Source organism: Thamnophis sirtalis, unplaced genomic scaffold (assembly GCF_051295495.1).
Source record: "Thamnophis sirtalis isolate CommonGarterSnake01/CBP01778 unplaced genomic scaffold, rThaSir2_p1.2 scaffold_7, whole genome shotgun sequence".
In the NCBI taxonomy this organism is placed as follows: Eukaryota; Metazoa; Chordata; class Lepidosauria; order Squamata; family Natricidae; genus Thamnophis; species Thamnophis sirtalis.
In genome coordinates this window covers 58,024,303-58,052,194 of record NW_028261387.1, presented here as the reverse complement: position 1 = coordinate 58,052,194, position 27,892 = coordinate 58,024,303, and the positions used below count along the sequence as shown (strand labels likewise).

Here is a 27,892-nt window from a genome sequence, read left to right as displayed (position 1 = left end):
AAGAGAATGGGATCTTAACCCAATAGTGTTAAGAAAGGTATCAAAAGTTAAATATTATGTTCTGTAATAAAGACTGATAAATCTGTAGGCCAATGATCAGCCCTAGCATAGTTGACCATTGATAAAGCCTGTAAAAATGTTTTAAATGGTGACTATTCTCAATATCACTGAATATCATCAGCACTACTAAATCTGTAGCCGTATTTTCCTTTTAAGAACATTGTCTTAATAATGCCAATTAATGGATGTATTTATGTATTTCCCTGAATTATCAATTTTAGGCACAGCTACTGTCATTGAAATGTTTACATACTATTAATGAACAGTTGACTTTTAAATTATTTTATAGCACATAACACTCGACAGAAAAATAAAACCCTTTATTGATAGTACGAACATTTAACATGTTTAATGCTGCCATCTATAAAAATGATAAAAAGACTTCTGTTTCATACATTTGACTTTACAAATATACAGATGTTAATGAACAATTAATACTAGGTTATACAGTTTGAACTTCATTAAAATTTAATTAGTCCATGACACTTTTCAATACACAATCAAGAGGATATTAAACATTTCAATTCCATATTTTAACTATACAGAAAACTGAAATACTAACCCTTAAAATCTTAGGGGATTAGCTAGAATAATTTTAATAGTTGTGCTTAATCTCAGGATATTGGCTATTAGCAACAAAATACTTTTCCTTCTACACTGTCCCCAATATTTTTGTAGACTATAGTACTCAGTGCATTTCCTAATGAAATTCATTACTGTGTATAAATCTCTATATAGTGTCATATTATAAAGAAAGGATACAAGTTAGTAAACATATATAAATATTTTAAGGGCTGCTACAATAACCTCTTTTAAGGTAAGACACAATACCATCAAAACGCTTAATTGAGTTCAGTTATATAGCCTTCCCAATAATGGTTGTACTATAAAACTGAATTGTCTATGTGCTTATCAGGGTTGTTTCCTATGCATCTATATTCAAACACTTAGGAAAAAATTTATATAGACCATAATATGTGAAGAATAGCATTAGGTTTGTATGATTTCCTGTATCAATATATTGTGGAATATAATGCAACCTCAGAAATATTTGACACTTTGTTAAAATACAATAATCTAGCAATCCCATACAAAAAAGGGAGGGGGGAGAACAATGTCTAGATCCTACATAGTGGCATCCTGAAGTAATGCTTTTTTAAAAAAAAATTGTAATGAAGAACTTTGGTCTGATGCAGGAATGGGCAATTTTGTGGTGGCAACTGGATGTGTGGCACTTATAATTGCTGGAATGAGGCAAGATTTTTTGGCTTATTTTTATCTTTAAAAGGCAAAATATATGTGACAATGATAGGCAAAGAAGTATGCACCAATTTCAGCCCTTATTTGCTTTAAAAGCACTGAAAAAACCTGCACCATCTAAACCCAGATATTTGCTCCTAAATTTCACAACAATACCACCCACAACTCAAGGGTTCCCCAATCCTGATCACTGAATGTCAAAGCAGCAAGTTGCAATAGTTTCAAAAGATCATGTTGTGATTCTTATTATTAGTGCACGCTGAGTTTGGTGAGGCATTCACATATTTTTCCTACGGTCAAATTAAAGACACCCAGTTTATCATTAACCTTGATCTTGATTATCTCTGTAATGAGATACTCCTGAAACAATTTCAAACATGAACAGCTATATAAGTATATTGGCCCCACTGACATGATCAAGGCATAAACTTTTGCCCTAAAGTTTGCATTACTGAAAGATTTATTACAAAGAAAACTGCTTCTTGAGCCTTATATTGGTCCGAGTTTATTATTTTTCTTAGGAAAATGGATTTTCTCAAATACATAAAGCCTTAAAAGTAATTGTACAAGTGATCTGAGGTATAAATAATGTCAACGTGATCACTGTTAAGATTATGAGGGCAGGAATAAGGTATGTACACATCTTTCTATATAAACTGCATCTTTGAAAGCTTAAGAATTTGGTTTCCATATTGCTGCCAAAACGGGCAATTCTCTTCAGAAACAATAAAACTTATCTAGCAAGGTTTATGTCTGCTTGAGTTACAGCGTTATTATATCTGAAGCAATTCTTTACTTATTGCTTTGGATCTTTTTGTACTGATCCTACCTTTTTATATATAAACATCTGAAAATCCTGATTAGTCATTTCTGATTTCAAGTAGTATTTCACTTTTTTCTCAAGGAACAGCAAAGGCCCTACTCTCAGAAGTTCTACACACAACAGTAGAATGCTTATTAAAATTTTACTTATTTTGCTCTAGGGAGAGAAACTTGTAAGGAATGGACAATATTTTGTAAAGATTGATAACTTGGTTGCTTAAAGCTAACAACTCTTTTCAAAGTTTGTATCATAGGAAAAACATGGGTTGAGTACAATTTAGCAACAGGACCAAAGTGCGCCTGACAGCAGCTACATTATTATTTTTTTGTTCATAACAGAGAAAACCAATCTAATGTTCACCTTTGGGATATTTCCTATTCATAGCACATTACTAATAAATACGTTGGAAAGGATTAAGAACCATATTGATTTCAAACATTCATGATTCAGAAACTGTTATTTTCTACAGTTGGATAATGCCTACCGGTATTACAGAGAATCACATTCATAACTGCAGGCTTTAGCTCAGGCACTTCTTAGAAAAGTAATAGAAGTTTGCATGGAGTGTTTTTCTGCATAATTTAAAAATGAGTATTTTGTTGTCATAGTCCATAGGTCAGCTCCCAGAACAGAGCAACTGCTTCTCTTTTTGTTTGATTTCCCTGCTGCCATGAGATGCCTTGAGGCTCTGAATGTTCAAAAAATTGTACAAGTTGTATTATTTTCTACACTGTATAAAACAAAGAAACAAACGTGTTATACAAGAAGATTCTGTTAGTACTTAAATAAATAACATGGAGTGAATAAGACTGAGTTTCAGCTTTAGGAATTGCAAAACTTGGAATGTTACTCTTTTTAAGACTAGCTATTGGTTGGCAATAAAATCTCAATATCTTTCCCATTGGCTACAACAGCGTTGCTTGAACAACTAGTTGCCATTTCCATAGGAGAACCCAGGGATGCCTGACTTGAAGTTTTCACTGGTGGCGTGGTAGTTGCTGGAGAAGGAGCCAGACCAGGTTTCTTTGGAGGAATTGGTGGAGGAGTTCCTCTTTCTGCTCTGGGTATAGTGGGTGATTTAATTCCAGGTGAAAGGGGACTTAAAGGACTAGAGACCTTACCTGGGCTAGTTTCACTTTTGGGACTCATAGCATTAGCGAGATTTCGGTAGTCTGTGCCAAAAGGTGAACTGTTAGGGGAGACAGATTTGATAGGCCCCTGCTGACTGGTGAATCTGGAGAGAACCTGAGTGACTGTATTGCGGGCAAGCTGTTTTGCTGCAGAATTATCAGCAAAAGTAGGTGACAAATCTCTGGAGGGTGGACTTTGGAGACCACTTGATTGATGATCTTGATCAGCCTGAGATTGGAATTTGTGACGAGCAGCATGGAAGCGCTGATTGATTCCCACTTGGTAGGAAGATTGGTAGCTAGGGTTGCTGGTTGATGTTCCAAGCAGACGCTTAGTCATAACTGGGGAGGAACATGGTGAAGATGTCAGAGAAGAAGAAGCAGTATTGCTGGGAGACAAGGAAATTCCATTGGAAGGGAGTGGTGGAACTGAAGCAGAAAGAGACTCTGTTCTTACTGGGGAGGTGCTACTTTCTGCAGTACTCTCAGCAGCTGGCCCAACAGACTTGCCCTTGTCTAGATTCTCCATTGCAGTTTGAGACACCTCAACACCTGTTAGTGTATCAGCATCACAATGTCCGTTTGCCTTGGCATAGGGATGGAGGGCTGTGGCCAGTGGTAACGTGTGTGCCAATTTGATTGAAGATTCCTGGTTCATGTTTTCTGTCAAGTGATTACTAGTCTGAGAAGCCACTGACCTACCTAAGGGGATTTCTGTAACAGTTGCTGTAGACACCACTGAGACACATGGGGATGTGTTCTCAACTTTGTTGCTGCCAGTTTTCAAATACGTTTCTACTTGTTTTAATGTTTTTTTCAGATCCTCTATTTCTTCTTTTAGGACTTTGGTGCGGTTTTCTTCCCGGTTAAGTTTGGCTTTCAACTGCTCTCGTTCAATGTCAAACTCAGATAACTGTTTTTCAACTTGTGCTTCCATTTGCAAGCCTCTTTTCTTCTTGGTTGCTAGCTCCTCCTCCAACTGGTTTACTTTGCTTCTTTCCTTGTCCAACTTCATATTTAACTCTCCAAGCTTTTGCCCTTCCTCTGTAGCTTTAGTTGTGGCTTTCTTACATTCCAACATAAGCATAGAAGAAAGTTGCTTGTGGTGTGCTCGCTCCTCCTCCAGTTGGCTAGCCAACTTTTTCTGTTCCCTCTCGAACTTCTTCACCTGAGATTTTTCAAATTCCAACTAAAACAAAAGTATATATTTAAAAATGTTAAAAGCTTTAACATCCAATCAAACTAAAATAAATAAATAAATAACAGTGAATAAGGCATATAAAGATTTGTCAGAGGGAAAAAGTTTTCAATATTTGTATTTGAATCAAAATAAGTAAAAGGTTATAGAGTAAATAGAACAATAATTAGATTATAAAGTAAATGCAACATGGAATGTCTAATTTTCTGCTTGTGGGAGAAAGTAAAAACTCAGAATTTAGAGACCAACATAAGTTCCCACACCCATAGAAGGCATGTTCTCTTGTGTTAAACATTAATTAATCATTTCCCTCTGATTGCTACTTGGGAAGAAGACATACCTGTTGTGTGAGCCGTTCTCGTTCTTTTTCCAGCATATAAGTGACATCATCGCCTTCAGCAGTATCTTGGGCGTGTCGCTGCCTTTCTTCTTCAAGATCCAAAATTACCTTTCAAATGAAAATGAACATTATCAATCCCATTTAGAGAAGTAATTACTACTGTATCCAAATGTAAAGAAAGAAGATTCTTATCTGCCCAAAGCAAAATTTAAAACAGGCACAGATACTCCTTAACTTTTGCTGATGAACAGATCTTTTTAAAAGGATCCAGGGCAATGGTAAAACAGACATCTACTACTCCCAGCATACATTTTAATATTCTTCAAATTTATCCTTGTTATTTAATTATACATGTAATATTTGACTTGCAACAGTAATTGACCCCAGAATTACATTTGTAAACTATTCTGGTCATTATGACTGGATTTATTTTATGACATTTTTGCTTCAGTCATTTTGCATCAGTCAATACCACAATCACTAAATGAATCCATTTCATCCAATGGACATTCTTTGCTGGAAATTAGAAGTAAATGCTGGAAACTGGCAAAAAAATCAACTGAAAATAATGCAACATTGGAGAATGCTGCAAATATCTGTAAGTACCTTATCATGTACCAAGAATGTGACCATGTTGGCTGTGTTTGCATAGGTGTCTGTGGCCATCATAACTTCAAATCTCTGCAGTTTCTTGGCAAACATTCCCCACACGCCCCCAGTGCTTTGCCATTGCCACCTTCTTAGGGCTGAGAGAAAGTGACTGCCCCAAGATCACCCAGCTGGCTTTGTGCTCAAGGTGAGAATAGAACTCATGGGTCTCCCAGTTTCTAGCCTGATCCTTTAACCACTACATTAAACTGGCTCTGGGATGTAATTTGAAAGCAAAATAACAATTAAGCAGCTATTTGCATGATGATCCATCTAAAGAGCTGTTTTACATTCTATACTGTATTAAAGAAAAATCGAATTCTATTTCTTGAAGCTTTAATTTCTTTTAATTAGACTATAATAAAGAGGAGTGTTTGCAGCTTTAAACTTAAATTTAAACTTATATAACAGCATAACAAAATTGAAATTTAAATACTGCTTTTAGAAAAATACTAATATAATACAATGCAATAAATTGTACCACAGTAATTTATTTCTGCAACTAAGCTTCAACAATGATAAAATAAAAGAAAGGCATGGCTAGGACCTATAAATAACTATGAACAATATATACCAAAGATTCACAAATATAAATATCAGGCAACTAAATAGATGCAAAATATATAGCTGGTTGTAATTATACATATTTAAAATTACAGTATTTTTAATTTACTGTTTTGGTACATTTCAATTTTAATGTTTTTGTTTAGTTTAAAAAATGTTTAAATTTAAGGTTATTTACAAAAAAATGATCAGAGTATTTATGTATTGAACTATTTAACCATCCAACTCCCTCATTAATTAGCCAGAGATTCTTATATAACATTATATAATAGTGCATATTTAATAATTAAAATTAAAAGTAGGTAACTCTATAATACTATAATGTTCCAAATAAGAACAATTATTACTTTTCATTAAGCTTCCAAGGAGATAGAAACTCACCTTTCGGTGCCTACTCTCTGCAGCAGCCAATTGAGACAACATTTTTTCCTGCATATTCTTGCAATGTTTCATTACTACCTTCAGAATGGATAAAGGATTGGCACAAACAGGTTGCTTTTCACCATAACTTTCTTCCTTCAGTGCTTCAAAATCTCTCTGAAGAGCCATCAATGGATCACTAATGTTGTATTTTCCATAACGTTCTTCAATAAAAGCATCTTTTCGTTGGGCCTGAAATTATGAAGTATTTATTAGCATCTAATTAGGAAAATCAAGTTAAAATCTTGTCACTTCAATAAAATAGAACATATGAAAAAGTAAACAGATAAGCAAATGCCAACACACCTTCTGCCTATATGCATGAGTATCAGAAAAGTTAATTTTTACAGCCCTATGAAATATTTGAGAAATTGGGAAGAGCCTCAACTTAACAAATGCTTAAAAAACATTGATTTATATATAGGCAGGGATTAAACAGTGCAAAAGGGAACAGTGAAAAAATCAAGATAAAAAATAATATTAAACAGAGAACTACTAAGAAAAAAGCAGAATCTAAACATGTAACTTCAATGGAAGGCATTCACGAAAGGTGCAGTAAGAAAGAATAGAAATATGGACAGGTATAGGAAAGGAAGCAAAACCTAGCCCTACAATCACTTTATAACCATGATCTTGTATGCATTTCTACTACTTGTCGATTAAATAAAATAATGCATGCTTTTCTAGTTTTCTGAATGCAACTACAAACTATCAGATATAACCGGAAAGGGATCTGAAGCCAGGATTTAACACCATATATTTCACCTGCTATGAAATTCATGGGACTGATAGTGTATTTTCAGACCACAATATAGTTAGGGACATATGGCAACAAATAGTATACAGTAAAATTAATTCTTGCTTCCAATTGCAGAGCATACCCATAGTCTGAAAAATATTTTTCTTTCACTATGATCTCCAGAATCATCACTGCAGCTTTCACTTTGTGTCCTCACTTTTCCCAACAGGAAACCATATGCAGGAAAGGGAAGTTCAAGTTCAAAATGCACAGTTCTGTGATATTTTAAGAGCCATTAAACAAGCAACTCCAAGATCAACACAGAAGAAAATTCGCAGAAAAACTAATGGAGCATCTCTACCTTCCTAATCCTGTTTATTGAGGAATACCATTGTTAGAAAATCTGCTCTCTTTTCATCTGCTCCCATTTTTTATTGTTTCCCATATTGGTTTAATACACAAATACAAGGGCATGTACCCAGTGGTGGGATTCAACCCACCTAACAACTGGTTCACCCAAAATGTGAGTGCACACGCATGTGCATGGCTTCCGTGCATGCACGGCTTCCACCACACAGCGAGGGTCAACTGAGCAGCCTTCTGGGGCCTGCTCCACTCCATTTTTGCTCTCTGGGGCAGCAGCTGCTTCTCTCTGCTGCTACTCTTGCTGGGAGACAGAGCGTCTCTTGTGCAATTTAGCACCTGTGAGCTGTTGCTTTCATCTAATCTCATTCAAAAAGCATGCAGTACAGAGAAGCAGCAGTTATGGTGAGGGTGAGGCATGAAGATTAGCTGGACGGTCTGGACCACATGGTGAAGGAAAGTATATAGGGCGAGGCTAGTCAGTGGTCAATTTTACCGGTTTTCCAAACTGCGCAAAATCATAACAACCAGTTTGCCAAAACCGATCTGAACCGACTGAATCCCAACCCTTTATGTACCTGTGCATCATGAGAACACATACATATGCACATACACATGTCCAAATAAAAATGCAATATAGTAAGAGAGAGATGGATTATATCAAATGACCCTAGAATTTGCTTTAATCTAATATAGAAATTTAGACAAGTATTTTTTTGATTGTAGTACTGAAGAACACTTCTAGGAAATGGATCATTTAACTCAGGAAATGAATCAGTTATTCTGAATATAAAATTAAAGCAAAGCATTTTTGACACAGTAATTTACTAGCTGTTTGAACCTGAAAGTACAGGCTTAAGTTCGTTACTTCTGTTCTAGATGGTATTTTTAAGAGGAAAAAATGCATGTATCTGACAAGCAAAGCATCTGACAATTTGATGAATTGTCACAGGAATTTCTCTGCAGGATCTCTTCTGCACCCTGTGATTCGTGAATAATTCATGAGTTATTATTTGGGGCTTATTCATTCTTAGGAATGCCAGGAAGCAGTTAAATTATCTGGATGGGTGATATACTATAAATAAGGAAAAACAAGAAGCAAGCACCTCTGTACGGAAATGGACATACATTTCTAGTTGACTGAAATAGTACATGAATAACAACTGAACTATCTAAATCCTGACCAATATATGAGGATGAAAATGAATCAGCTTTAGAAGAATTAATACAAACAGTTTCTGAGATAAAGGATTTTACCTTTTTGTAAAAATAGCTTAGTAATATCCTTTCTTAGTTCCCTAAATTGGAGCAAATTTAAAGGAATACAGGGACTGTTAGAGAAGATATTGTGGTTGCAAAATCCTTCCCATAAGTGATCAAATACTTTTGGATATTTAAAGTATGCATGTCTGTTAATCCACAAGGAATTAGTATCAAAAAACACAAACCCCTCTGATTATTTGATTAGACAACTGTACTAAATAATATACCCCAATCAGTAAATGATGCAACATTAGAGATGATTTTGGCACCTTGAGTGTTTCTTATCCATACTGTTGAGAAGATTGTTCTGACACCTCTTTGCCCCTGAAGCTGGTGACTATAACATATTAATACAATGCAATAATACTACCTTAAATGGTGGTGAGAACATAATAATATGAAAGTATGATAAACTCAATTTGGCTAGTAACATCCATTAATAGCTCAGTGAAATTACAGAAATTGTCTTTAAAACAAAATTGTCTGAACTTCAAGACATATCTGACAGATTAAAATCCCCCCTTTCCCTTCATTCCAAATTCAACATAGGTATCAGATGATATTAATAATTAATTTATTTAGTCTAAGCCACTAACATTGTCTAAGATCAGGCATTCATACATAGTACATGTTGCGAATACTTTTCCTTTTGGCATTAGAGTGATATTCATTCTACAGTGTTTTTGCCAAACAGTAACTGTGAAGTGCTACTGAAACTGCAAGCGCCTAGAAATTTTTTGCTTTGTGAATCTATTTTGGAAACTTTCACCATAGCAGTCCTACAAAGGCTCTACATACAAGCTAAACAAGAGTCAATTTATCAGTGGAATCACATGTTTTGAATTACAGACAACTCTTACCCATTCTAGGATGAGAACACTGATTCTCATTCAGAATTATTCAGTGCTGAATAAGGCAATTTATGAATGGCCACTGGAAAAACAAACCTCTGTACTTGTAGAGGAAAAATACCCCAGGAAATTGAAAAAAAGTGAAATGGTGCTTGTTCAATCTTAATCCATACAAATATGAAAATGAAAAAGCAGTTATGAATGATTGTCCAGTAATTTAATCCAATCCGGATACTGATATTCCTGATGTACTACTATGTCTTCATTTTTGTGAACCATGCAGGAACATTAATTCTTTTATGATTATTATCATAAAAGCAGAATAATGTTAATGTTTATTAACATTATTAATGTTAATATTTATTAACATTAGTAGCTGAAGAACAATGTTGATCCAATAGTAGTAGTTTCAGTTGAGGTTATAATGTTTCAGTACACTTGACTTGATCAGGCTTGCTTACAATATTGTATCACAATAGCTGGCAACATCCCAAAAGTTAAATCAAATCAAAGCAATTTAGGACTTGGTTGGGCGAACACTGGGAAATTTCAGGGCTGCAGGCTTAACTGAAAGTTCAAAAAAATAGTACCACTTGGATACTGTTATCAAGTTATTGTCAAGAAAATATAGACATTTCTGACCAGGAATGAAGCTTGGTTTGAGATGCTCTTCATTCTAAATGACATAAAATAAAAGCTACTAATTCATAAAGAACAGCCATGTAAGTAAATTCATGGTGAATTTCTGAAACGGGTAACAAGGTTTTTGTTCACAGTCACAAAAAAGATATTAAAAGAACAACTGTAATTTATACTTTTGAGGTATACATGTGACAAACTTACCAAGTCTTATCTATGTAATGTAATTTCAAAAGTTATGATCTACAATTTTATCAATATTATTGAGGATTTCTGGGAGCAATATACTGACTTTGTAAACTCCTAAAAGAGGGCTGTAAAGTGCGACCAAATTTCAGGAATGATGGAAAATGTAGCCAAACAACACATAAGACAGCATCTCTATTGATGGAAAACCCATTTCTACCCTTAATTTCTGCACAAATATAGAAAAGAAAACCACAAGTGCTCAAAAGAATAAATCAGTATTCTAGAGAGTTCTAAATTATTCTGTTTATATTTTAAACTTTTAAGGCTACCCAAAGTTTAATAAAACTAGATATATGAAAGCTCCTCTGTATTGGGTATCCTTAATTAAAGTTCTCCTTTCAAAGTACAAATTGTGATTGAATTTCAGTATTGTGTAGTGGTTGTGGTGAACTTTTCCCATGAAAAGTGGGGGAAATACTAATGTTTCTGCCCAAATATGTGTTGCCCGTATTCTAATAACTTCAAAGAGATAACACTGAAATCATGAATATGAAGATGTTAGCAAGAAAAATCCTATTGGGAATGGTTTCATTCTCTCTTCCTCATTCTACAGAAATACTTAAAATGAAATAGATACCCTACTGAGGTCTCCCTCCCATTTCCCAATGAAGTTGCCAATTAAATCAGATGAAGATAACCTGCCATTCTAATGCATTGTGGAGCCTAAGTCTACTTTCGGCTGAAATGGACAAAGCATGAAATGAATTATAAGGCTTAAAAAAACAAAAACAAATCACATTAAAAAATGGCACAAAATATTTCAAACCCCTCTCTTGAAATCCTGCTTTGCCCATATGTGACGTAGCTCCATCTATTTCAATTTGAGTTACATCAGTACTGACAATTTTTTTCATTTCCTTTAGATTTTCTGAGAGGACAAGGAATGTATTAGACAGGGTGTGGATGGAAAGATATTGGAATTGTCAATATTGACATTCATGATAAAGGTGAAGAACTTTCCTCTGCCCACCCCCCCTCCTCCAAGTTGAAGAGAAGGATTTGGAAATTAGGAGGGTTGAGCCTGTTTATTTTAGCCCATTTTTGTATATTTCCCTTTCAAAATGGAAGAAAAACACCTCACTGGTTTTCAAAGGATGGTCAAGTGCTTTAAGACTGCAATTATCAAGTTCTTCAGGGCTAATATAAATCCATGATGTACATCTCAAGGATGTTTTTTTCCCCAAATGGCAACTGGACTTTCTTGATTTTTCTTGAAGATATTTCATTTCTCAAAAGCTTAAAAAGTCCAGTTGCCATTTGAAACAAGCACCTTTGGGACAACCATGACATGGATGCTGAGAATCTTCATAAACATTCATATCTAAGTGTAGAAAGAATACTGATTGCATGGCATATTGATAAATTTCTCAAGAAACTATGAGTGGGCAGCATAAAAAAGTTAAATAGAAACAATTCAAAATTATGGTCATAGAAAATCTTTTTCATTGCTGAAGTCCTCTGTATGCTATCAAACATAATGCTCAGTTATATCTTTATAACTGATAAACACAAATACAGTTATTATAACCAACATTATGTTGTTATATTTACACTCACACAATGCATCCTGTATTAAATATCACTCTTTCATACACATACACATACACACACACTATTTGATACAAGTAATATACAGGATCTATATATTTGGAAATGATTATATTTTTCCTTTTGCTTAATACAATTACAATCAATTAAAAGGAACTGGGAAAAACTTACAAGCAATGCACCAATATATAAAAAGAAACTTAAACTTGTCCGTAGTAAGATGACCAGAGAATACTTAAAATAGCTTAGAAAGAAGAGCTGAGATTGAAAAGCATCAGAGATTTTATCATTACTTTGTTTCTATAAAGGAAGTTTAAAGGGCAAATAACTAGAATTCTGATAATTATGGACATTATTCAAGTGTTATTTAAAGTGAAGTATTCATACTTCGTCAAATTCTATTTAGTACTTTACATGGACATTACTTAAATGACACTGTCTTCCATGCAACATTTGCATATTCAAAATTTCTGCCAGAAGAGAGCCATGGCACGTTAGCTTGCACTAGCTATTACAGCTTCTCTCCTGCAAATATTCACACTGATTGTGAAGACACTTGTATTAGGAAACTGACATTACAAAGCAACGTTGATGGGGTTTTCCACAGCACTCGTGTGATCAGCATTCCATGAGTAATAACTGCCTTTCCTAAGAATGTATATTTGTCCTTTATCTTTTCAAGGCAGACATTCACAAAACCCAAAAAAGGTTTCTACAATAATTTTGTCACATTATCTTTAGAGAAGGAGATACAAGACAAAAGATAAGTTCTTTCATCCTATTTAATACCAAGGGCAGCTACTTTAAATAACAACAAAAACCTATTCATGATTCCAATGTTTGGGGGTTTATTGGTTAGAGGATCTATGTAAAAGAGGAAAATGAGTTCTTCTGGTAGAGTAATCTTGTCTCCTGCAAGACTAGTAATTGTATTAACTATTTGCTACATGCATCTGTAGTTCACATCTGGGAAGATTTATGAATATAAACACATCTTTAAGTCATACTAAATTAAATACAGTAGGCCTTTCAGCATCTATAAAAACTTTAATTTTAAACAGTGGCTCTATAAAGCATTAGTTTGACTGATCCTTTTAAACAACATACAGCTGTCAAAACTACAGGAAAAGCAAGCTAACAATTTGTATTAGAGAAGGAAATAACATCCTCGGTACAATCTGTAATGCATTGTTCTAGGATTTATATCACTTGCTAAAAAAAGCAGGAGTTGGGAGGTTCTACAGAATCATTCTTTGTGAAAATGGTTCAAAGGTAGCAATATTCTCATAATAAAACAAAGAGTATATTTTTCTAAAGTAGAGGCTTTCACTTATGTCTTTGAAGCAATCTATGATTTAGCCACAAAACTAGATTTTGTGAAGAGCCATATTGTTTTTACACATATAAAATTCTTACCAGTAAATCGGAGTAAAGATTAGATGCATTTAATGCTGCATAAAACTAGTGATTTATCCAGAAGAGAATTAGTACGTTATGAGTATTTAAAATCTGATGAGAATAGAAATCAGAAAATAGAGCAAAATTAACTGTACTTGTAATCTACTGCTTTTCTGATGGTCTAGATATCAATTCACATTATGCATTGATTTACCAATCAACACAAACCAATGTCAATGTATACACATCAATGTGGTCAGGAATGCTTTTGTCTAATGTTATCTGGTATGCCAGTTGAACCCTTCCCTATAATGTGGGATTCTTCAGACACCATTCATATCTGAGTGGTCTCCCAGCTTGACTACTGCAATGGGACTGCTGTTGAAGACTACCTGGAAGCTTCAGCAGGTCCGGAATGCAGTGGACACAGGCAACAATGGGTTTGATTTAATACAGCCGTGTAACACTTCTCTTTTGCAAGCTGCACTGTTTTGCTTCTGGATGAAATTCAGGATGCTGATTGCTAAACTTTTCAGTCCTGGTACCAGCATAAAATCCAAAAAGGTAAGTAAAAGTAACAATATCACTTATTTTATTTGATAAAATAAACCAAGTTTGTATTCTTTCCTTTCATTTGTAATAGTCCTAACCTTTAGTTCATTCAAATATTGTCATAGGATTTGATTTTTCTTAATTTCTTCTTTGTTGCATCACACAGATTACTTCAAAGCTATAAGAAGCATCATTTGTAAATCTAGTGGGGAAAAATTATGCAGGTACACTCTCTTCATTCATTATTTGTATTTCTCCTTTTAAATTTTAAAAGCTCAGACAATTTCTTTTGTAGATCCAATGAAACATTCTTTTCAAAATCATTTTATGGCTATCAGTTCTAAATCCATTGCTGATATCATCTCCATCATGTCAGATAAAAATTATTCTACATCTGTCATTTCTTCAATAGCATCTTTTGGAGATCCTCTATTCACAAAGGCAGACACAATTACTCACTTTGTTCATATTGTGACTATTTTCAGATTTCATTCTTCAAAAGTTTTCTTTAGTATGTGTATTGCTAGAATGTTTTGCACCTTCTTGCAGCCCTGTACAATATATTTTTCCTCTATCTGTAATCTTTAGTCCCTTCTTGTGTCTGATTTTTGAAATCATGGAATTCTTTATGTTACCTCTTGTAAAAACAATTTCCCACAAAAACTGTTATTTATAATTAATTCCAAAAATCATATTATGTAGGCATATATGTATGTTTGGGCATATTCTAGTCAAGATGCCGAAAGCATGACTCAGACCAGGTTCTTCTCCAACCACACTCACCTTACTCTGTGCTAAGGAAGCTCTCTAATCTAGTGAATGCCCTGCACGCTGACTTGCTATTGCCATTATCTCATAAGTTCAGAAGTACATGTAATGTACTGAGATATATTTTCATGTCAGAAAACTGATTAAGAAGTTATTTTTTAAAAAGAATACATCTGGTTTTATAATATAAAGCATATATTTTAATATGCAATGATAAATTAACTAACATTTTGTGTGAGGAAGGATATTGTGATTAACCTAAAACAGAACTGAAATTCTTGGTATTTCACATTGGACTTGACTAGAAGTTGAAAATGAAATGTAGAAGTCAAAAGTCAAGAACAACTAATTCTAGTAACATTATATTTAGGATATATAGACTTTTAGGTTAATTTTATTCTGTTTACCAGCCTGATTTTAATCCTTATTAAGGGAAAACTACTGGTATTTCTTATTTTCTATAATTGCACTCCTTTACATTGATTAAATTCTGTTCTTACTATTAATTTAATAGGAACATACAACTTCACTTTATTGTTTCTATTTTTGAATGGTTTCATTTTATGAATCAGAATAGTAAAAATGCTATCATAAATACTTAGTAAAACTTTATGGGATATTCTAGTTAGTTTCTTCTTTCTTTCTTTCTTCTCTTCCTTCCTTCCAAAAAAGGCTTTTCTCCTTATTTCTAATATCTCCATGTTGTTTTGAAAAGAGGAATAACGTGAATCAATTATCACTGTTTAAGTAAGGTCCAAATCATAAACACTTTGTGTATCGAAATTAATCTATTACTAGCTCTGGAGCACATCTGTTTTTGTCTCATCCTTTTGTCTGGCAAAAATGACATATTGTGGCTCCCATCTATAAAGCAGTTCCATCTGACAGAACCCAGGACGTGAGTTTTTTATGCTGCGGCACCTTTAGAACATCATTCCTCCTGAGGTTACATTGGCTTTAAAATTACTGGTCTTTATGAAGCCTCTACTATGTCATCAGGCCTGGAGATGGAAAGATTGCAATAGGGCCATAATGTTAAAGAGCTATACGTTGACACTCTCCCATGAGTTTTGTGCTTCTGGTTAACTGTTTTTATCTGTTTTTAATTTTATTTGTGAGTGACATAAATTTAAATAAATAAATAAATGCAGTTAACATTACATCAAGTATTTGAATAAAAATGTTGTAGAATAGATTCAATATATAACTGCCCAATTGCCTCCTCCTCCCCCCAAATCCAATACTGTTTGTTTTTTTTAACTGTGAAAGACAAAATTTCAAAAAAAGGGAAATAGTAAAAAGAAACTTTGTGGTCTAGGAAAGAGAGACTAGAAACCTTAGAGTTTCCATAATCAAATTTATATCTCAATACCTTTATTATAATTTTTGGGCACCTTTTACATAAAAAAGAGAAACAGTTTAATGCAATAATTCATTATTTAGAAAGGAACAACTTAATAGGATAATAAAGCAACATATTTAATTATATTTAAGCTGTTGTATAATTTGGTGAAGATATTTGGACCTCTGATATGTGAGTGTGGGATTAGCATCCCTTAAAAAGTAATAAACATAAAATTTATCAGTGTGACCCTTGTGTTTGGAAACAATTGAGGAGATCTGAACATGCTTTGGGGCATCATAAAAAGGATGACCAAGAGATTCTACCTTGCTGGATGCACAAGGGCAAGGTCTCTGTAAATATGGTGTCCTATGAAATCTTTCCACCAATACAGCATCAAAGTGGCTCCAAATTGTATCAAGATTTGTGTTTTTGTGTTTGTTTAACAAAACTACAGCTATAGGTGAACTGTAAGTTGATTTCCTAGGTAGTTTTCATCAAATTAGTTGGATAAAATTTGTGATCAGCTTGAAGAGTGGTAATCAGCATCAAAACAGAACATGGAGGCTAAAGACTGAAGCTACTGCAAATACAAAATTAAGAAATGTTTAGCTGATGAAACAAATTATTCTATGTCTTAAGGAAGCAATAGAGTTTCTCCTTTCCACTGCCTACCACACGGGTAAAAAACAGACAAGTGAATATTTTTAATATGTAATACATCTACATCAGTTGAAAAATAAAAACTTGAGTATGAAGCAGAATTCTACAGCTGTTGTGTGAATTTTTTTCAATATCACTTTATATAAAGAAGCTATTGTGTGTTTCAAAATTGTATTATACTATATGTTTCCCAAATAGTTTTGTAGAAAAGTTCCTCTTCTAAAACGGAATCTCCTTTAAATAGCTTGCTGCATAATCTCGAATTTCCTCAGTTCCTAGTTTTCTCTAGAGACAGATGTTTGAAAATAAATACAATCTGCGGTCATAACATGAGGGGAAGTGAGAAAACAAAACTTTGTTTACTGACTGGCTAGATTAAATTAGGAAAAACAAAACAAAACAAGAGGCTGAACCACTTATAAATCCAGTCCAAAGAAATGATCTTTATTGTAAAGGGGGGGAAATTACTAATATTTTAAAAGGAAATAAAGATATCTAAAAATGTATCTGACTAACCATGTATCAATCTTAATCAACTGAATAAAACCTGATCTAGTAAAAATACAGGTAACAGAGCATCTTACACCTCTGCATAATTAAACTCTACAATATATAAAAAATTAATAGTTAAAAATAGTTTCAAACTTACATGAACAGCACTGGTTAGTTTCCTCCTCTAGTCAAGCTTATCATATACAATACTGGGAATGCTCCCTCGTTTTATTAAAATAATAATAAAGCTGAATTTGGTTACATTCTTAGCAAAGCAGGAAAACAATAAAGTCCTTTGGATTTGATCTCCAAAAATTCCATTGCTCATGGGAGGGCAGGCAAAAAACAAAATTGCTTTGAGAAGCTGGAGACAGGTATTATATTTGTGCTCCTCAGGTTCTGAAGCATATTTCGGAGATAAAAACAGAAGCCCTTTAAAGCAGTAACAATGCAAATCTCCACATCAATGCTTGTCTAAATCCTGAGATTTTTCTTCCTTTTCTAAAAAATTTCTATAGCACTTTATGATTCTATTTTATGATGTGTGGCTAAATAAATAAACTTATTTAGACTTATTTTATTATTATATCTTAAACATTGAAGCAGTTTTTATAAAGGGGGTTACTTAAAATTTCAATTTTCTCTTGTTGAAGCAGACTATAATGCAAGAACACTGAATATTTAAGTATTTAAACTGCTTATGAAGTTCAGTCTTATTAATAACTGAAACAATATCAATATTGTTAATGAACTTATATTATGAACAATATGAACTTATATTAAAGCAGTGATTAAGCCTAGTCTGTAGCTTTATATTATTTGACAAAATATTAACAATAAAAGCTTCTTTCCCTTTAAACAGAATCTTCAGAGAGATTTGGTAGATAATACAGGGGAAAAAATAGTCTCCAGGCTGCTATAAACACATATCCAGTTGATCTTCATAGTACTAAACAGAAGCAATGCAAAAACAAAGAAAAGAATATCTTTTCATGCAGTATCTTTTCTTTTTCTTTGAAGTTAAGAAGACCACATTTTGTGCACAGCCTAAGATTCAGCAATTAAAAAAAAGTTCTGGTAAACCAAATATTGCTGGATATGATAAGACCAAACCTACAGTGCTACAGTCAAATCATCAGCATTTTTTTAATTTTCTCCACTATATTTTTCTTTTGCTTTAAAAGACTAGCAAATTAAAATCAAATAGCATATTGGTGGATAAGGCTATATTCTTCTGTCATCAGTTGCTGTTTACAGTCCATTTAACTTTCAGCAGTTTCAAGCTGTCATCCCTCATCCCCCACTGGTGACACTCAGGATTCAAAATACTTTTAAGAATATAGATAAAATCACAAACTAAAAAGACCTGCAGCTGGAACAAAAGAAAGCAAAGAAGTATCAATAGTAATAGGGTGTCATCCCAAAACATTTGGTTCACCACTTGAACACCATCAGCATTGACAAAATCCTAATCAATAAAATCAGCTTTATTTGGAACAATACTTTTAAACAACATCTGCCTATATCAGATCTTTAGGAAGGATTTAATAGGCAGACAAAAATGTATTTCTACAAGTACTGTCAAATAAAATTGTCCATATATAGGCATATTCATTGTAAAAAGTCAACAAGAAAACATTATATCTTTAAGCATTGTGAAAATTATCTTTAATTCTGTAGCTAGGGACAAGATTCAGAATTCTTTTTTGTTTAGACTTCTAATGGTTATCCACAGTTCCAGGAATAACATACAGAAACATTTTGAGAGGATCAACATATCTTAATATGTCTAATTCATGTTAAAATGACCCTAGGAAAAGCCAACATGCACTGGGGAATATTAACTTTAGGATGAATCATTCAAAGGGAATGAGACGGAAAATGTTACTCACCCAAAAAGGAACAGGACAAGAACAATTAAAAAAAAACCCGAGGAAAATAGCCAGTTGAAAAGACAAGAGGATTATAGCTGAAAATGCCAGGCCAGAAGCATTAGAAGTGACAACATATAATCTCAAAAAGTATGATAGAAACTTTAGGGGGGAAATGGCTAGGATGTTGTTCCTCTGAAAGTCAAAATGTGCATAGGTTTTTAAAAAACCCACCAAATTTGAAATCTTAAAAGAAGCAGTTTTTGACAGACACTGTAGTGATAAATACCAGTCCTCAAACACAATAAAGGTACTAGAAGTGTGTTAAAGACAGTAAAACCCTTTTCTTAACATGAAAAATTTTATTAGGAAAACATCCAAAGAAGAAGCATAAAAGTTATAAAAGACTTCAAATTAACATTTTGACTGGATAAATAAGAGTACAGAAAAAAGGGGGCCAGTATATACCATAAACAATTATGCCAACAAAAAGAACATTATGGAACTAAAAAGAGAAAAAAGCTCTTCTACTGATTTCACGGTCACTGTTTCTAATCATGCAAAGCAAAGGAAATCCAGTGCCTGGACACCTATTTTGAAAAAACAGGAAACTTGTAAAAAAAATGAGGAAACTGATATGTATGAATTAATAGAACACAGCTTCAGATCTGAGCCCCCAAATTTTTGATTGCTACTGTAAATGGCAGCTAAGAGGTATGTTCTGTATGTTTCAGTTGCCAAGTGAGTTTGCTCAACCCAGATCTAGTCAACTTGAAAGAGATAGTAAATAGCAGTGACAAAATGCAATCATCAGCAATTTGTAGTCTTTATCACAGTAATATGAGAAAGGGGGGAGGAGAGGGAGATACATATATGTGGATATCCAAAAATTAGCGATATATTTCAATATTTGGCACTAAATTTATCAACTGAATTACAAAAACACTGTCAGAAGAAAATAAAGAGAAACCATTTTTAAATGGATGTAGGACATGGATCTATATTACTATTCCTGTCTGTTGAGATAACATTGTTAGTTTACCAAGATTTGGTTACCAAATCTTCTCTTTAACAGAAACACATTGATGGCACTGAGAACGAGAATTTCCAAGTCATACTATTTTCTATTAAAATATGATGTCCTTATTTTTCATAATCAAGCTCCTCATCCATTACATCATTTATTTTTGCTGTTAATCGAATGCCAAAGTACAGACTATTATTACAGGATTTGTTACATAATATTTATATAGTAGAACTGCTATATTTCACCTCTCCAAATATCTATAGGTTACCTTTAAAGCTTCTATGACAACATCTCTGGCTTCTAATTCACCTTCAAGGATACTGAAAAGTGTCAGTAATTCAACTTTGTTGAGTTTTTCGAGATTCATCTTGAATACCTGGAAAAAATATTGGAAGTTTAGTCAAACAGTTTGTATTAAATCTATTTTAAAAATGCAATACAATACCATATAATTGCAACAATGGCATTTTAATGTTTTCTAAATACTACTCCTTTTCATGACCAATGTAACTACTTGGGGAAAAAAACACCCTAATAATTTACCTTTTCTCATGTGCACACAAAATGATGTATGTATGCTTTACTTGCTTTGGATAGAACACATGAATTCTTTTGGAAGTCAACATAAATATTTAAGACCTCTGCCACAGTGGACTCAATCTACATTTAAATGAATAATTTAAAATATATAAAGGGCTATAAAGAAATTGGCAGACAAGACAAACCAATTCTTATACCACTTCAAGGTTTCTAAAATCTATTTTGTCTTTTAGAAAAATAGTCTTTGCACATTTTATCCCAGAATTTATCGCATTCAAACTGTTCCACAGTCACCATTAACTTTTTGCAAATATTTATATTGTTCCATACAGACCCTGAAAAATGAAAGTGCAGATGTTTTTGCTTGAGGTGTAATACTTTTCTAGTTGCAGTGCTTTTAAACGTAAGAACCAAACATATAAGACTATTAAAAGTATGGTTTTATTGATTTTCCAATGCATTAAATACATTACCATACAGAAGGTAGAGTAAAATATTAACTCAAATTTCAAATTCTGAAAGGCAGGGAGAGTAAAAGAATAATTATCAATGGTCTCAGCAGATATTCTTCAAATGAAGCACATTATTATTCTTTTTACTATTGTGCCTATGTAAAATCCACTGTAACAGCACATTTTAAACTGTCATCATGCCAAATAAACAAATTGATTGTCTAGGCATAGTTGAAAAACTTTTTTTATGAAACCTTTTATATACATATTTTAAGTTGTTACAATAGTTCAAACACATTCTACAATGAAATCATTTCTGTATAAAATAAATAGCAATACAAGCTGTACTTTTAAAAAAACGTTTCAGCAGGAAAAAGGTTTTTTTGGTTTTAGAAACTATGTTCCAAGAAATTTATAATTGTTAAAAAAATGATATGAACTTTTAAAAAAGAGTACTGTTACAGAAAGTTTTTAAAATTACTAGAAGACAATTAAAAATAAGAAACTACTTTATTTTTCACTAAGCGGTAACTTACCAAGTAAATTAAATCAACAAATTAATGTATTTTAGATAGTTTCACTTTTGGAAAAATTCTTAAAACAGTAAATATTTAAGTATTTCAAAATACTGGTTAATTTCTTTTCAAAATGATAGCATTTGAAACTTGTGGTATACAAACACGCAGTATCAATAATGTGTGTTTTATTCTACACACATATTAAAACAATCTTTTCTATTTAAGAAGTACAAAAATAAAATTGTGTATCAAAAACAGAAAACCTCGCCAGCTCTTAACTGATATTAGAAAAATGAAAATATAAACCACAGTACATATTTGAAAACTCCTGATGAAATGATGCTTCCGAAAATTAACGTAAATAATATTAAAGATTTGTTTGTTAGGCATTACATTAACATTACAGGACAAAAATTCAAAATTACAATATTCATATATAAGTGTTAACAAGCCATAGAAGTAACAAATAGCTAATATAAAACTATACTAACTACATTTTTTTCTATGTATAAGTAATTGGGGTATCTTTGCTATAAAATACCCAACTGGAATTTATCTACCTGTCCTGTTATTGAAACAAGGCTGCTTTGTACATAAACTTTATTAAAATTCATTGTATCTAAATTACAGTGAAATGATCTGCTTTTATTTTGTGGTAAAACTTGCTCATATGGTATGACATTCATATGATACTGAATATACAGTATAGATAACGTCTTTGTAAGTTTACAAATGTAGCTTCCTTCATCCTGATGAAAAGTCACCTAAAATAATGAAATAGTTAGAAATAAGGTTTGCAATCTGAAGATTTAAAATAGTCTGTTCATTTATGCTGATGCCAGTAGTTTACTCAAACTGAATTAATGTTTATTTGCAATAACACTGTAATTAACACAATAATCTCAAATACAGTTTTATTGCGTTTCATGGATTATTGGTATCAAATTGCATTTTAAACTGTTGTTAATTTAGGATGCAATCCAATATCAATTTACCTAAGATATAGCCCCACTAAATTCATACTGCAATTTATTTCCAACCTCTGATTTTTCCCCTCTTATTTTAATAAGAAAATAATATAATTGCTGCATAAATCCCACACAATACAAAAATATAACCAAAATATATATCATATATATTTGTGGATAAATCAATTTTTTGATAAACTAATCCTCAAATTGTGGATAAACTAAGCTGCATTTTTCATGGAGTTTTTTGGTTAAAAATGTAACAGCCTGCTTATCAGTGTGTGGGCTTATTGAAGAATATATATGCGACATATGGTTATTTTAAAAAATGAATTATCATATATATATATGTATGAATGATTTGATTTTGGAGATGTATTCTGGTCACTAAAATTTTCAGCTTAACCACAAGCACATACAATATTCTTATGCTAAACAAATTATAACTCCTTTGAGGTTTTAATTTTTTCACATTTCTGGCAATCTCTGACAGAATTCATATTTTTCACATGAAGAATTAAAAACATATATATATATTTGCATAGGCATTTATATTTCCTTAGACCTATGAAGATACTTTTTAAACATAAAGGAAGCAGTAGCATTTGACAATTATTAAGTTCAAATAAAGCCACAGATAAAGTCTTCATTGAACTGAGCTCAACTTCGGGTGGCTTCATGGATATGATGATACAATATGGAAGTGGGTTGATACTACCTTCCTCTGGGAATTGAGTTTTGAGGTTTCTTAATGGTCTCAAAAACAATGAAGTTGGCCTAAAGTTGTCAACAGTTCAGCCAAGGCTAGGGCTCCCAATAAATGCGTGTGTGTGTGTGTGTGTGTGTGTGCACATAGTTTTATAGACACATTTTTGCATTCTTTTATACACATTTTTAATAGCTTATCTACTATTTGAATTTTTCCCGAAAGTTTCACATGCACTATTCCTCATGGATTATGTTTAAAGCTAAGAATTGAAAAACTTGGTAAGATATTTGATAAACATTCTAGCTGCAAATAGGTAAACTTTTTTCTTTTCTTCTATCATTCATTCTCTGCCATTTGTCCTTTTTTCTTCCCTGTGATTTTTCAGTTCTATTTTGGGAAATAGCCAGCAGTGATACCAAACCATAAATCTAAGCCATTGGAGACAGAGACTGCACATCTATGCAGCCTTTGAATTTGAATTAGTGATTGTTCTCAATGAAACCAAACACTACTTCATGAATACTCTGAATACAGGCTAAATGATACAATTTAGAAATACCTAAACTTTCCACAAATAATAAGCTGATGCTGAAATGAAGAACTGCTTGAATTTTCTGACATATCCGCCCTGATTCATAGTATCAGATTTTTTGTATGTTTATACTAAGTATGGAAGTTGGACAGAATAGATTGTTATGATTTAAACAATAACACAGCATGAAGTAGTATGTTAGGGGGGAAGAGAGAGAGAAAGAGAGAATTTTTTAAGAAATGTTTTTTTCTATTGCTAAAAAGATAACACAAATTGAGAGAATGAAACTGCAGTGATTTTGTGGAATGACATACTGCACTTATGTTTTATTCTTTCCAAATACCTAGTTATTCACATTCCTTAGAAATCTGTCCTATTTTTTGCTGATTTACCTTTCTTCCTTGTGTTTCATGGCAACAAGATTTTTTCAAGCATTAATAAATAAAAAAGATTTGCCAAGTTTCTTCCCATCTAATGGCTGATACAGTATCTTTATGGGAAATCTTATCAGCCTAATTTATTAATTAATATAAATTGGAAGCCGTTGTATATATACACCAACTGTATATAAACCTGTATAATGTATTGTTGGTATAATAATTAAGGCTAGTGTAAGGATTCCTTTCAATTTAAACATTAATTTCACCTGTTACATGCTTTCCCATCAATTCAAATCTTGATAACATTAGTTTTACATTATATCATTATTTCTAGATTTGAAACCTTTTGATAATCAAGCTTGCTTTTCAATGGCTTTTAGTATCCCATACTGTACCTATTTTCTAGGACTGTATATGAATCTGTTTTATCTATACTGACAGAAGAACATTTTTATTCTCCTTTAGAAATATACCTTTGGCAATAGAAAAAAGTATCTTTATTGTGGAAATATAATCTATTCCTAACAGGCTGGGAAAAATCTATAGAAATAGAATTTATAGTTATTTTATATGCACACACCCTTTAACATTACATCTGAAACCTGTAACTAAATCTCCATTTGACAAACTAAATTGCTCCTTTTGGAAATCCCCTTCATAGTCAGTGTGAGGCAGGGCACATGGATACAATAACATTGAAAGCTGAAAGAAACATGAAGAAATACATTCAGGACTATTTAGTGATGATCGCAATACTAAAAATAACACTATTCTATTAAGGTATCACTAAATAAATCCTTGAATTAAAGATTATGTCTTGCATAAAACAAATCACTGTGTCTATTTGAAGTCCCTGTACATTAAGTTTATAGATACAGGCAAATAATCATTTCAGCAGTTATTTGCCAGTGCTAAAAATCAGACACTAGATAGCATCCACGCCACTGACCCATGGGTTATAAAATGCATGATTAAATAAAGTATCGGGGAAAATTGCTTTTAGACATACTGTACAAGCTGTATCAACATTAATATCAAACAATTCATCAGTTCATCAGCGCTTTACATGGGGCTGCCCTTGAAGAATGTTCGGAGACTACAGTTGGTCCAGAATGCGGCCGCGTGAGCGATATCGGGTGTACCTAGATATACCCATGTTACACCTATCGTCGGTGAGCTGCACTGGCTTCCCATCGGTCTCCGGACACGCTTCAAGGTGCTGGTCATGACCTTTAAAGCCCTACATGGCTTGGGACCTGGATACCTGCGGGACCGCCTCCTGCCACATACCTCCCAATGACCCATAAGATCTCACAGGCTGGGCCTCCTCTGGGTCCCGTCGACCGGTCAATGCCGGTTGGCGACCACTCGGGGGAGGGCTTTCTCTGTAGCTGCTCTGGCCCTGTGGAATGATCTCCCCGCAGAGATCTGGACCCTTCCCACTCTCTCGGCCTTCCGAAAAGCCACTAAAACCTGGCTGTTCCGGCAGGCCTGGGGCTGTTGACCACAAAATACAGTCCAGCCCCATCTAGAACTGAGTGCATGGTGTGTTGTTTTTAAATCTATCTTTTCTTTTCCTTATATTTTTTGTTTTGATTCTATTTTGTATTGTAAGCCGCCCGGAGTCCTACGGGATTGGGCGGCATATAAATGTTATTAAATTTAAATTCAAATTCAGAATATGGAATACATTCCTACCAGCAGTTAATTTTATTAATTCAAATTTAAAACCTTCAATATCCTATATTTTATTGCAGCATCTTGATTTATAGACATTCAGAAAAAAGTTTCTGGTTTTTATTTTCCGTGCCCCTCTAGCTACTCAGCACACTTTCAACAACTATTAAGATAATGTATCATTATGTGCAAAGATACTGGACTTGGTGATGACAAACTGACAAAAGCAATCAGAATTGTTTAATGAGTGCAAATATTTTTAATATGACTCAAATTTGCTTTTCTGTAACCACAGGAAGGTAATTTTCAAGTTTGATGTAATAGTTTTAAGCAAGCTAGTTTCTTTTTCTTTCTTTTAAAGAAAACACATACCCTATAATGGTATATGGCTATCTACACAGTAAACGATCAAATATGATTTTATTATAAAAACAGCATAACAGCATGAGGCTATTAAAAAAAAATAACCATGGCATTTCTCAAATCTTGAACAGACATTGGTTATATGGTCCAAAAAGAAATCCAAAGCAGTCACCTCATAAACTAGATAAAAATGAAATAAATACAAAGACATTATTTCCTAGGTCCAGATTGTTTTCCCGAACAAGATTGACCTTGTATAAATACTACCTTTTTCCTTCCTATGAATAGGTACCTCCAATCTATTTCCTGACGTTATTCAGTCGCATCCATCCACACTTCGCTGTTTAATTTTCGCCCTTAATAACTTACTCTTAATAACGACATATACGTCTCCATTTCCGAAGGCAACTTAAAAACTTGCCCGGCACAACAATGCCTCCTGATCCAGAGAGAAACATTTCGCATCGCAGCATCCCTAGGTCTTATAATGCGAGTAACAGGTTCAGCAGCATTTGCCTAATTTAATTCCCAGAAGGAATTGTGAAAGCAGTCGAGCCAAGCCTAAGAAATTAATCTACGCGATCCCCGCCCTTATCGCCCAACTATTAGATTGTCACGGCCACTTCACATCTTATATACGGCTAGATATCGATCTGCCCGCCCGGTGACTTAAAACGCTCGGCTGGGTTGGTTTTATTTCTAAGCTTCAGATTTCGTAGCCCCGTTTCTATACAACAGCAGGGGGGCAGGCAAGCCTTCCCCACCCCATATTTTAAAAAAACAAAACAAACCCAAAACGAAGCGATTTCACTTACTGCCGTCCGCGAGCCTGAACACGCTTCCTTGGAGCCCGCCTCAGTCAAGCCCCTCACCTTCTCTCTACCCGCCCAGGCCCTCCTTGAGCCCCCATCGCCTTCACCCCTAACGCATCAGCCTCCGGCCTGACAAAACTCCAGCTCCCAGCGCTGCGACGGCGGCTACCGCGACAATAGCCCGCGGTCCTCCCGGGTCTGAAGCACGTCGGCTGTCCCTCCCTCGCGTCCCACGGCTCTCGGGCAGAGGGGCCCTTCCGCCAATGGGCCTCCAGGGGGCTCCCGTCTCTCCTCCCTCCCCCTTGCCGGTTCTCAACGGCACAGGCGCGCGCGCGGGGATGCTCCGACGCGCCACTGCCCGCCGAAGGCCCCGAAGCCGCCAGATCAGCTCCGATCCGATGCCGACCTACCAGGAGCTCGGCCAAACGCCCGCAGCCGTCGTCCTCCCCGCCACCGCCTTCGTCGCAGCCAAAGCCAACGTCCCCACTCGGCCCCACTCTCCATCCAGCCTTCTCGAGCGGTCCAAGATTGACGTCTCCCATCACCAACCGATGTCCAGCGAAGCCCAGGCACCCGGCCAATCGGCAAAGGAAGGGGCGGACACGATAAAATAGTCAGGCCCTTCAACGTTTTTTCTAGCCAATCAGAAGCCGGGACCGGTGGTTTGTTGAGGAGGGTGTGTACGTCGGTTTCCGAACGGGCTTGAAAAAAAAAACCCTTTTGTTCGCTGTGG

At 34.2% G+C, this 27,892-nt stretch overlaps 1 protein-coding gene across 3 annotated transcripts; it reads right to left on the bottom strand.

Annotated features, from left to right (window-relative positions):
- Nucleotides 1-359: 359 nt before the first annotated feature.
- Nucleotides 360-27,698, bottom strand: CTTNBP2NL (CTTNBP2 N-terminal like). Of its 3 annotated transcripts, XM_087720138.1 has the most exons (6): nt 27,570-27,696; nt 20,477-20,584; nt 6,405-6,635; nt 4,812-4,919; nt 3,265-4,462; nt 360-2,873 (listed from the first exon to the last, which is right to left on the bottom strand). In XM_087720138.1, exons 2-6 carry the CDS (start codon nt 20,573-20,575, stop codon nt 2,869-2,871), a joined length of 1,641 nt encoding a protein of 546 aa, XP_087576264.1. In that variant the 5' UTR covers nt 20,576-20,584; nt 27,570-27,696; the 3' UTR covers nt 360-2,868. The 3 variants fall into 3 exon arrangements, with proteins under 3 accessions (XP_087576264.1, XP_013932118.2, XP_013932116.2); XM_014076643.2 differs by having other exon boundaries at nt 360-4,462; nt 27,570-27,698; XM_014076641.2 differs by lacking the exon at nt 27,570-27,696 and adding an exon at nt 27,163-27,352 and having other exon boundaries at nt 360-4,462.
- Nucleotides 27,699-27,892: the final 194 nt, after the last annotated feature.

Coding starts and splice junctions, on each gene's coding strand:
- CTTNBP2NL (XM_014076643.2), bottom strand. CDS start 20,575: ATGAATCTCGAAAAACTCAACAAAGTTGAATTACTGACACTTTTCAGT. Junction 6,636..20,476: donor TTGTCATAGAAGCTTTAAAG/GTAACCTATAGA, acceptor TCATAATTTCAG/GCCCAACGAAAAGATGCTTT. Junction 4,463..4,811: donor GAGAACGGCTCACACAACAG/GTATGTCTTCTT, acceptor CTTTTGTTTTAG/TTGGAATTTGAAAAATCTCA.